The 12793-nt window shown below is 30.9% G+C and overlaps 1 protein-coding gene across 1 annotated transcript in view; it reads left to right on the top strand.

Moving 5' to 3' along the window:
• The window catches only part of LOC143075767 (transient receptor potential cation channel subfamily M member 7-like), a 51809-nt gene extending 39074 nt beyond the window's left edge, over positions 1-12735 (top strand). The window contains exons 19-21 of the mRNA XM_076251329.1: positions 888-953; positions 2491-2554; positions 11663-12735. Of these exons, the coding sequence (XP_076107444.1) occupies positions 888-953; positions 2491-2553 (129 nt within the window). The 3' untranslated portion in view covers position 2554; positions 11663-12735. The remainder of the gene's footprint in view (positions 1-887; positions 954-2490; positions 2555-11662) is intronic.
• Positions 12736-12793: the final 58 nt, after the last annotated feature.

Below are 12793 nucleotides of genomic sequence, written 5' to 3' on the forward strand. Positions count from 1 at the left end.
TATAGAAGAAATTATCATATGTGGCTTGATTTTAAATCTTGTTATGTTTTCAGTTCTATTACGTGCTATTTGGTTTAGTTCTACGTTTAAATGTTTAATTGAGGATGTTATAGCTTTTTTTTTTACATTTACAGAAATACTTGGATATAATGATGACAGTCGTTCATAGATTAAATAATTCGATATATGTTAATATTTTGTCGAGAACTGTATGGATTTTTTGATAAGCGTCTAGAATAAGTCCAATAGACGAAATGGAACATACAAGAATTGGATATTCTTGATATATATTTTTTTTCTCTTTTTTAAAGATATACGAGTATATAATTGTTCGATGCACAATGAACGCTGTGGGTAAACGTCATTGGAACAACCGACATTATGAATGTCTATCATGTCTAAAGCTTGATTTTGAATAAAAGAAAAATAAGCGAAAATTATGATTTCTTCGAGTTTTTGTTCGGATGCAATTTTTCTCGAGAAAAACCAGGTGTTCATTCGAAAAAAATCAAACGATACACTATAAGAGATATAATTGCAACCGGACATTTGACATACCGTGTTAAATATGCGACCGTTCAATTGATGGACTGATGAATCGGTGGTCACACATATAACATCTTTAACACACACAATCAAGAGATTTCAGTTAATCCCGCTACAGATTTTCTTACATCGAAACACATGTTTAGCAACTAAAATATAGTGTATCGGGTTGTCATATGGAAATGCCTAGTATTTCAAGTACCATAAAATGTAATTGTATGTTCACAGAAATTAAACATTAACCCAACACCAATTTTCATAAAAAAGAAAAAGGTAAGTATTTCTTTGGAGGCATTATCTTACATATGTATAATACAAATGTTATTACGTTTCATGTAAAGATGTTAAAGCTGGTGCAAGAAAATATGAAGATTAACAACAATAATATGAGCGAGATACGATACGTGGTTTGTAATTTTCTTGTTTAAGCAAACACGCATACAAAAAGTAAAAGTAGCTTACCTTTTGGTACTTATGTGTCTGAACTATTGTTTAAAACTTCCATTTAAGATGGGTATGTTTTTTATGCATTAGTTTAGACTATGTGGAACTATATATTTATATAATTGACGGCCACCATACCTGAACTTTTTATAACTAGTTCATGTTTAAATCAGCGTAACGTTAGAAACCATTAGAAGTCGTTTGATTAAAGATCAAATCCATACTGTTGTAAAAAAAAAAGAAGAGGAGAAGCATTGCAATGACATGTAATATTCCTTTAAACAAAATGTTATCAATCAACCAAATAATATTTAAAGCAGTTGCATTAGACTTTCAGTTTAATATTGGTAAATACAGCATTAAACAGAATACTTAATTTTTTAGATATACTTTTATTGTTTTTGAGAAAACAGTTAGAAAGTTTACAAGTATACATTTGTTAGCTAGCGGTCAAAATCATTTCTCAGGAGGACTCAAATATATAAAAGTTAGAGAAAAAAAATGCCAATAAACTCTATCTAACTTGAGAAGGCTAAGTTTATACATCTAAACATTTTTTCAAAAGTCACTTCTTGTAAAAAGTAAAGTGAAACAGTTATATGAGACATTCTATGAGTAACGTCTTTATTTATTTTCTACAGGACTTAACCTTAAAGTTTCTTGTAGAATAGCAAATTAACTTGCCATTTAGTTTCATTTGAAAATGATGATGACTACTATTGAGATGATTTGCATATATCGTTTTGTGAGATGTTCGTTTTTCATATTTCATTTTATTAATTTATATGTGTCAAGTACGTTCCATCTCGACCATTTTCTGATATCAAACTGTCATAAGCATTGTCGTTCCTGTTCTAAATCACAATATATGTTATCCAAAATAAATCATTTTGATAGAAAAAATAAACATTTCTTTGCAATTATAAACGCGTTATACCACTAACTGCTACAAAAACATACACTGTTCTGAACAATATATGTAGGTCTGTTATAAATGTTTTCAAATGTAACACAATAACATGATTGTGTGACTTTAGTCACCACAAATAAGAACTTGAAATGCATGGTTTTAATTTCTTTAGAAATGAAATTGTAATTTTTGAAGCATTTAATACATCCAGGAATATTTTAAATGATTTATTTACAAACAAAATATGATATACTTAGTTGATTTACGCTTGTTAATACCTAATAGCAAACATGTTTATATAATGTTACAAATATAAGCAAATTACAAATATGTTTGTTTCTTGAAAAAAATTACTATGGATTCATTTATTTTCGTGGGTACCAATTTTCGTGGATTGAGGAAAACTTGCATAATCGTTGATATATAAAATCGTGGTTTTGACAAAGTTTGCATAAATTCCTTTAGAAATATGTATTTCAATGAACATTTAAATTCGTGGTTCCCCTGTACATACTAAATCCACGAAAATCAGTATCCAACGAATATTAATGAATCCATAGTAGATGATATTCAACAATTTATTACTACAGATAAAGACACAGTTCAGACACAACACGAAAAAAGAAAGACAGCCTGTATATACGCAATTGTAAAGTAAGATATTGCTATCATAAATATAAATAGAATAAGCATGACAATTTAGACTGTCAGTTTGTTATGATATTACATGAGTTCTAATGATTTGATATTGCCGTAACAAAAATCCTTAAATGTGAACAACCAAAGTAGGCTAAATACCAGATGTGTACTATCATGCACAACAGGACGGGTGTCAAATGCAGAGCAGGGTATGTTTACCCTTTCGGAGCACACAAGTTAACCTTAGTATGTTGGTGTTCGTGTTGCTCGGTATTTAGTTTTCTATGTTGTGTTTTGTATACTGCTGTCTGTCTGTCTGTCTGTATGTATGTATGTATGTATGTTTGTCTGTCGTGTTTTTTTGTCATCGCGTCGTCAGTTGATTTGAGACTTATGATAAAATTGAGAATGGAAATGGGAAATATAAGTGACAACAACCTTACCAAAGAACAGACAATAGCCGAATGCCATCTATAAGTCTTAAGCGCAGCGAGGTTTTTCTGCAACCAGAGGTGGTCCTCAGCTACACCCTTAATAAAATTGTGTACTAGTTCATTGCAAAGTGACGTCACACTAAACTTAAAAACATTATAAATGAACTAAAAAAAAAAACATACATGACTAACGAAGGCGAGAAGATCATGACTTGTGACAGGTGCACACATGCGGCGGGATTTTATGAATAAGTTAAAGTCAGTTCGGTTAGAAATTAGTTATCAAAGGTACCAGGATTATAATTTAGTACGCCGGACGCACGTTTCATCTACATAAGACAAAAAAATCTCTTTAGTGTACATACTGAAGTCGATATTTTTATGACGCATTATATCATCTAAATATCTTGAAGTGATCTTTAATATTTGAATCAGATGTTGTTTCGATTGGTCTTTACTAGTGCGTTTGAATTTCCCTTTGGTAGATTTCGACTCTCTTTTAGAATCCATCATTTTCTACATTTGAAAATACCTGTACCATGTCAGAAATATGACAGTTGCTGTCCATTCGTTTGGTGTGTTTAATCATTTGATTAGGGACTTTCCGTTTTGATTTTCTTCCGAGTTCAGTGTTTTTGTGATTTACGTTTTAGAACTGTTTATGAAAAAGGAGAAACACACATCACAGACTTACAAACAAAATCATCTGTTTACTTGCAATATCCTGTATCACACAATACGTGATTTAAATAAACAACCCGGAGTCTTATGAAGTTTGATGCACAGCATAAATTTTACATCGATTTTGTTTGCGGCATATTTGGTAAAATGATTGATCCTATTTTACTCTACTATTAAATTATCATTACGTGTTTAACAAATTCTGCTATCCCTTTTCGTGTCCAAATGTTTCATATGCAAATATAAACATCCAATCATATTTACCGGAATGGCACAGAAATTAAAAAGAAATCAACGGTTTAAAATAAAAAAGCAATAATACATAAAACAGTAACTTGCAATACAAATATCATCAATAAAACAATGAGTGAAAATAAAGCAAATGATACAGGGAAAAATAAAACATAAATTAAAAAAATGCATATGGATAGACAGTAACTAAACTACGCCATACTAATTGTAATGTTTATGATTGAGAAAAATGCAGGACTTCCAATTACTTTCATTTGATGATGTTTAAAATGAGACAAGAAAAACGAACAAATTTAGTAAAATGGAAAAATGTGTTGTCAAATTTGAGAGTAATATTCAATAATTGTCAACTACATAACGAAATAATTAAAACGATATGGCTTGTTCGAAAAGGTGACTTCCGTTCTACATGTTAAAAAAATACCGTTTAAAAATCTTTTTGTATGGAGGGGAAAAAAAGTAAAATTCTTTACATTTTTCCTTCGATATACAGATAATTTCCCTTTCACTGATTACTTAAAATTGTGTTACGAATATGGTTTGTCCATCTTATTAATCTAATTAAAAGTTCAGTTTATCACAGATATACTATTGTCTGTCTAGTATATTTTTTATGTAAAAATTGGCATCAGCGATAGATAAATTAACTACTGTACCTTTCCACTAATGAGGGCATTCATAATTCCATGTGAAATGTGAGGTGAACGTAATTAAAAAAGAAATAACTAAAATACATCTATAGGACACCATACAGTTTCAACAATAGACAGACGTCGATAGAAACAGGAACCTGTTTACTTAAGGTAGTTCAGGGGTATAGAAAAAAAATGACAGAATTTTCTTATACTTTGTGAAATTTAACTTTGAAGTATTGTAAATGAAAAAATGCAAAAAAAATTGGGGGTCACCGGCCATCTAAGAGATATTTTGACCTCTGGAAATGAGTGCATATAGGTTATATGGAAATATAGGGAAAATGGACAAAAATACAATTTGATTGAATTTTCAAAGCAAAATAAATGACAGAAGTTGCTCATTTTTTCATAAAGTAAAGCTAGATGTCTCTATCTTATAAAATTGAAATAAAATTGGGGGGTCACCGGCCATCCAAGAGATTTTTTGACCTATAAAAATGGGTGCAAATAGGCTAAACATAGGGAAAACAGGCATACAATATCTTTGATTGAATTTTAATAGCAAAATAAATGACAAAAGTTGCCTATTTTTTCATACTGTAAAGCTTGATGTCTCTATTTTATAAAATTGAAATAAAATTTGGGGGTCACCGGCCATCCAAGAGATTTTTTGACCTCTGAAAATGAGTGCAAATAGGCTAAATATAGGGAAAACAGGCATAAAATATCTTTAAGTGAATTTTAAGAGCAAAATAAATGACAGAAGTTGCCTATTTTTTCATACTGTAAAGCTTGATGTCTCTATTTTATGAAATTGAAATAAAATTTGGGGGTCACCGGCCATCCAAGAGATTTTTTGACCTCTGAAAATGAGTGCAAATAGGCTGAATATAGGGAAAACAGGCATAAAATATCTTTGATTGAATTTTTAGAGCAAAATAAAAGACAGAAGTTGCTCATTTTTTTCATACTGTAAAGCTTGATATCTCTATTTTATAAAATTGAAATAAAATTTGGGGGTCACCGGCCATCCAAGAGATTTTTTGACCTCTGAAAATGAGTGCAAATAGGCTAAATATAGGAAAAACAGGCATAAAATATCTTTGATTGAATTTTAAGAGCAAAATAAATGACAGAAGTTGCCTATTTTTTCATACTGTAAAGCTTGATTTCTCTATTTTATGAAATTGAAATAAAATTTGGGGGTCACCGGCCATCCAAGAGATTTTTTGACCTCTGAAAATGAGTGCAAATAGGCTAAATATAGGGAAAACAGGCATAAAATATCTTTGATTGAATTTTTAGAGCAAAATAAAAGACAGAAGTTGCTCATTTTTTTCATACTGTAAAGCTTGATATCTCTATTTTATAAAATTGAAATAAAATTTGGGGGTCACCGGCCATCCAAGAGATTTTTTGACCTCTGAAAATGAGTGCAAATAGGCTAAATATAGGAAAAACAGGCATAAAATATCTTTGATTGAATTTTAAGAGCAAAATAAATGACAGAAGTTGCCTATTTTTTCATACTGTAAAGCTTGATGTCTCTATTTTATAAAATTGAAATAAAATTTGGGGGTCACCGGCCATCCAAGAGATTTTTTGACCTCTGAAAATGAGTGCAAATAGGCTTAATATAGGGAAAACAGGTATAAAATATCTTTGATTGAATTTTAAGAGCAAAATAAATGACAGAAGTTGCCTATTTTTTCATACTGTAAAGCTTGATGTCTCTTTTTTATAAAATTGAAATAAAATTTGGGGGTCACCGGCCATCCAAGAGATTTTTGGACCTCTGAAAATGAGTGCAAATAGGCTGAATATAGGGAAAACAGGCATAAAATATCTTTGATTGAATTTTAAGAGCAAAATAAATGACAGAAGTTGCTCATTTTTTTCATACTGTAAAGCTTGATGTCTCTATTTTATTAAATTGAAATAAAATTTGCGGGTCATCCGCCATCCAAGACATTTTTTTAGCAAAATAAATGACAGAAGTTGTTCATTGTGCAACGAGGGGTTTACCTCTGTGGTTGTATAAAGCTGCGTCCTGCGGAGCATCTGGTTATTATTGTGCTTAATACACCATATTTGTGACAACATATGAAAAGTGTGAGCTGACAGTCTGCTAAGTTTTTATCCATAAATCTCATTCTGACTTTTTATCTGAAAGGTTTTTATGTGTCAATATTTGTGTTTCAATATAAAAGGAAGATGTGGTATGATAATTGATTGTTAATGAGGCAACTCTCCGCAATAGACCAAAAGACACAGAAGTTAACAGCTACAGATCAAAAGCGGTTATTGCATAGTGAGCTGTAAAAGGCCCTTCAATTACTAATGAAAAACAATTCAAATGAGAAAACTGAAGGCATATTAATGTACAAACGATGAAAAAAACAAAAATATGTGACACAACAAAAGACAACCACTATCTGAATTACAGGTTCATGACTTGGGACAGGCACATACATAATGTTGTGGGGTAAATGTTTGAAGGTGACAACCCTTACCCTTAACCTGGGACAGTGGTGTAAATTGGTACAACATAGGGGTTTTATCAATTTGTATTAATCATTTTTGAACTCTTAATCTAGCGAAAAGTAGATTATCACAGATAAATTTGCAGAATGAGTTGTATGAATAGTCAGGACCCTTGTCTTGCAAACTTTATGGAGCAAGAAAAATGTGATGAGATTTGTATGTACATAAAGTCTGTCATAAAATTAAAGATTTCAGTATATTCGCATTTTACAATATTTTTTGTAACTGCTGTATTTAACATGTTATTTTTCTTTTCTACTGTAGGATAGAAAAGAAAAGTAAGTGGTTCAAATATACATGTATGCCTCTTGAGACTAAAATGACATGCAATAAAAATCAGCCCCCAAAAAAGAAAATTTTAATAACTACAGCTGTAGTATGCATTTTTAAATGTAAATACAATGTATGTGTTAGGGGCCTAAATTGACCCTGAATTATTTCAAGTGTTTTTGGCCTTAGACTTTTTAATACATAATGTACTATTAAATTATTACATGTAATATACTATGCCATTTGTAATTTCCTTTCTATTTAAAGTACATTTTAAACATATCGGAGGATTCAGAGGCAGCCCTGGGAAAAATATGGTTAATAATATAGGGAATCACTGGAGCATGACCTGAGCGGGTCCCCTTTTAGGCAGTCAGTGAGCCCCCACTTATGAAAAATTCTGGATCCGCCACTGGGATTATTTATACAACAAAAACATTCACGAGGTTTTAAATTGCAGGAAAATATCACCTCTTTATACAAGCCCTCCCCCTTTTTCATTCAAAAACCTACTAAACGTGCTAAAAGGCACATACTCATACATTTTTATAATTTTAACTTTTGAATAATTATTATACATTCTACATGTCTGATACATGTACATCAAATTAGTCTTTAAAAACATTTTGTCTATAACATATATCTTATAATTGCCATGAAACTTGGTCCGTAGGCTTTTAATTTAGTAAGCTCTGGTCACACAAAGTTGTTTAAGATCAGTTAGTTCCTACTATCCTATTAGATAGGAATATAGTTAATTTATTATCCTTTGATTTTATCTTTATTTACAAAATAAAGACTTTAGTTTTCTCGTTTGAATTGTTTTACATTGTCTTACCGGGGCCTTTTATAGCTGACTATGCGGTATGGGCTTTGCTCATTGGTGAAGGCCGTTCTGTGACCTAAAGTTGTTAATGTTTGTGTCATTTCGGTCTTTTGTGGATAGTTGTCTCATTGGCAATCATACCACATCTTCTTTTTTATATCTTGTGTGAACATTACAATGCGTTCCACATGAAAATCAATTATATAATCATTTTTATAAATTTGATTTCATACCTTGAATTTGTTTTCATACACCTTTAAAAAATATGCCTTTAAATAAAGAGGAAGTATTTAAAGAGTTGAAATTATACTGTAACTTTTGGTCATGAATGGACCAGCTAAAAAAGGTTTAAAAATGTCTGAAGCCATCAAGAGAATATGACACCCACTTAGTGCAGGTGTAATTTTTAAAAGTTTGCATTTAATGTCTTAAACATATTAAAGAAATGCACTTCGAAATAACTGTGTAGAGACCTAACAAGCTTTTAAAGGAGTAGGTCTGGTAAGGACCGATTTTGGCCTCAAATTTCAGGTTCATCTGACGAAAGATTTTGACCACTTTTTAAACACTTAAGTGTCTATTTTATTTGAATAAATTTGTTTCTTGGAAATATTTTAACTGATTTAATCATTAAAAACGATCCGATTCAAGCTCAAATATGACAAATCTACCAAATATGCCGAAAAGTGTCACTTTTCAGATGATTTTTGGAAAAAATGGAAGTGGCCGCAACCGTGTTCATCCTCAACCTTTATATATGTTATGTATTATCATCAAATACGACTTACATTTCAATATTAAGGATGAACACGAATGCGGCCACTTTCGTTTTACACGAAAACCGTCTAAAATTTAACTAAAATGCTAGAAATGTGAAGATTTCAGTAATTTAGCATGACTTAATGGTGCTAGTACCGGATATATATGCATTGTATTGTCAAAAACAGCCCATGTTTATGTAGCAGTAGCATTCTACTGTCCAATAAATAGCTAAAAGTTTACATTTTAACAATTTTGTAAAACTGTTATATTTTGGGGCCAAAAAGGGGTCCTACTGAACCTACTCCTTTAGAAAAATATCATTTTATGACAAGACCGCTCTTCCTGTTTAGGTAGTAAAAGTTTTGTTTTCTCTCATGAAGATTCTGTAGGATCAAATATATTATAGGAGGGTAAGGAAAAGATTTAAAGAATAGAGAATAATGCATGAAATGTTCACAATACATTTGTAAATATAAAAGAAAATAGACATACATGTAACAATGAAGAAAAACGGGTTGTTAAATTATAAGAAGTACAGAAAAATGGAAAAAAAATAAATAGAGATAAATGGTATAAAGAATTAGATAGGAATGAAATGAAGGACCCTCAATCCAGACCATCGGTAAGAAAGGTAGTTTTGTGAAATGGTTCATATTTAAAAATAATTTATACAGTCTAGATCCCGCTAACTTGTTTAACCCCACCACATTATTTATGTATGTGTCTGTCCCAAGTCAGGAGCCTGTAATTCAGTGGTTGTCATTTGTTTATGTGTAACATATTCGTTTTTCATTCTTTTTTTTTTAACAAATAAGGCCGTTTGTTTTCTTGTTTGAATTGTTGTACATCATGTACATTGTCATATCTGGGCCTTTCATTGCTGACTATATATGCGGTATGGGCTTTGCTCATTGTTAAGGCCGTACAGTGACCTATAGCTGTTTATGTCTGTGCCATTTTGGTCTCTTTTGGATACATTGAAGTTGTCTCATTGGCAATCATACCACATCTTTTTTATATAGATGGGTTTTGTTCTATTCTTACATGTCTAAATTTTAAGTCTGCATGCTTAACCAAAAATGTTATAACTGGAATCCTAGCAAAATAAACTGCATTCACATTCGAATACTCCAGGTTTACAACAAGAAAATTCTGTTTGCATATACATGTAATTATATAAATCCCCTACTTTCATGAAATTTTATCATGACCTTTTCTCCCAGAAACCTCAATAGTCTGAACCCTATGCAGATGACATATTTCTCTGGTCCACAAATTTTCAAATCTATTACATGATAAAAGTACCATGAGCTATGCCTTTAGTTACATTCATAATTAATTTTCAGCCTGAAAAGGGGGGGGGGATCATTGTTTTGTTGTTGGGACACGGATATTGTTTTGAAATTTATTTACGCTTATAGGTTATTTTTCAGTGGTCGTGAATCGCTCTTTGAACTTGTATCTTCAATTCATTAGTGCTTACTTGTCAGTTTAAATTTCCCCCTTTTCATGATTTGTTTACATCATCTTTCGCCAGTTTGTCGGACCTTTTCTAGTGTAAGACAAGGGTGAAACTGCTTCATAAGCTACCAAAATGAAGATCGTTATCTATAAGTTCGATCTGCATTACAGTATTCATGAAAAGCAGTCCATGTGTTCGATAAATGTGAGTTATTCTCTTTTCATTCTTCTCCTTCGGCTTCGTTAAAAACATGCTTCATATAAAAATTTATTTTTAGAACGGAAGTACTATTTCAACAATGACAATTGTAAGAATAAATTTTATTCAGTTTTAAAATTGCATTTAAAAGTTATTCAACTCTTTCTCAATGCATTTGAATAAAACAGATTATTAAAATGATCATATTTTACTGTTATGGAAGATTACGACAATGTACATCACTTACGATATCAATGCGCAACTTTATGCGCAGACGGCGCGAAAATTTAAACCCACAACTACCTTAAAGGTTTCACTGGTATAGAAACATTCATTCTTTTAAAAGTTTTACGGTAATCATTTTGATTTGGTTGACCATTTTGGAATATCTGTATCACCAAGGTCAACGGATACATAGCATTTGTCGTTGTCAAATTTCGTTTTCTGATCCTTAATAGTGAAAACACCAAATGCATCGCTGAACTAGTTTTTTTTCCGTGAACAAATAGGTAAGCAATAACTATACACTCTTCTTGAATTTCACAGTTTAGGTCACATTTAATACAGATATAAGATCTCTTAATGAAATTCCGTTGAAAATTTTTCACACTCAACCTTACAAAGTAAATACAAAGTAAAGGAAAAAAATATTATTTATTTTTGGTTGAATTCCAAGAATAAATATAAAATAAATAGATATAGGAAGATGTGGTACGAGTGCCAATGAGACAGCTCTCAATCCAAGTCACAATTTTTAATAATAAATGAAAACCTTTTTAAAACAAACTCTGACTGTCCATGATTTCCCCTTTGGTAAGTATCGTTATAACTTTATTGTTTTGGACTTCATCTTCGGGAACAATAGTCGTTTCATCAAAACAGGTAAATGTTGCTGTAAGTATTGTAAAGACTGTGGTTTAGAGAATCGTTCGGAAAAAACTACTTATTCATGTTATATTTTCATGGAATACAATGTTAATGGTTACAATATCAATAACAATAATGAAAATAGTAATAATACGTAATGAGATTATAATCGTTTATGCAATTCTTCTGTAGAATACGAAGCTGTTCGATAGATTATAACAAAGAAGGAAGAAAAGAAAACACAATTTGTACCATAAGTTGTATAGATTATTTAATTACTGATAAACCTATATGTATATATAGTATGTCCCTGGATTTGTTTGACGGGTTGTGGTGATTTACGTATGTTTTTTATTAGTTCAATTGTTTTCAAAATTTTCTTATGTCTTATAAAGTATGTGATATCAAGCAAAAAAGTTTGTAATGTATTGATAATTATGATTTTATTTCGTTTTTGAGTGTAAACTTTGTGTGTATTTAGTGGATTTCGTTAACATGGTTAACGTATATATTTTGATACCACGTAATATGTCGATTTCTTTTAGCCTAATTTAAACAAAATATAAAATGGCATCAACACACACACAAATACTTATGTTTAGTGTTTTGATGGAGAAATTAACAGACTATGTGTTAAAGCAGGTTAGACGAGGTTATTGATCGATTTGACCATTGTGGTTTTTAATGTAGGAAAGTTTTTAGGGTTTTATAATGTATGATTCAGAATTAATCACAACAAAGACATATATTTGGCGTCAAGGTGATAACAATAACTTCACAACATTGAAGTGAAAATGTCATGTTTGACGAAGATTATTCATCATTATTATTTTATTATTTAGTAATTAACATATCGTCACTGCATCAATATTTCATACTTCCACAACTTGGAAAATAACCATAAATGGAATGTCAAATATACAATAGATTGTAATAACACATCTCATCGACAAACTGCATGTATTATATTAAAAATATTGAAAATGAAATTAATTGTAGCAGCATAGTTATGGTATCAAGTCATGAATATGACAATTGTTATCCAAGTGTTGATCTGTTTGAACCTTTGATTGCAGACTTTTCATTCTGAGTTTGGTAATCTTGTTATTTCACTTTTTAAATTTTAAAAATTATTATATATAATGATATTAAATAGTTAAAATCGTAATTTTTAACCGGATTTTTGTGACAAAAATGTCGGTTATTGATTTGGGAATGTACGGCGGGCGGTCGGGTGGTCGGTCGGGCGGGCGGCAATCAAATGTTATCCGTGCATTAACTCATGAACCATTCAACTAAAGCTTTTCAAATTTTAATATGTTG

The sequence above is a fragment of the Mytilus galloprovincialis genome, chromosome 5, assembly GCF_965363235.1.
Source record: "Mytilus galloprovincialis chromosome 5, xbMytGall1.hap1.1, whole genome shotgun sequence".
NCBI classification, from domain to species: Eukaryota; Metazoa; Mollusca; class Bivalvia; order Mytilida; family Mytilidae; genus Mytilus; species Mytilus galloprovincialis.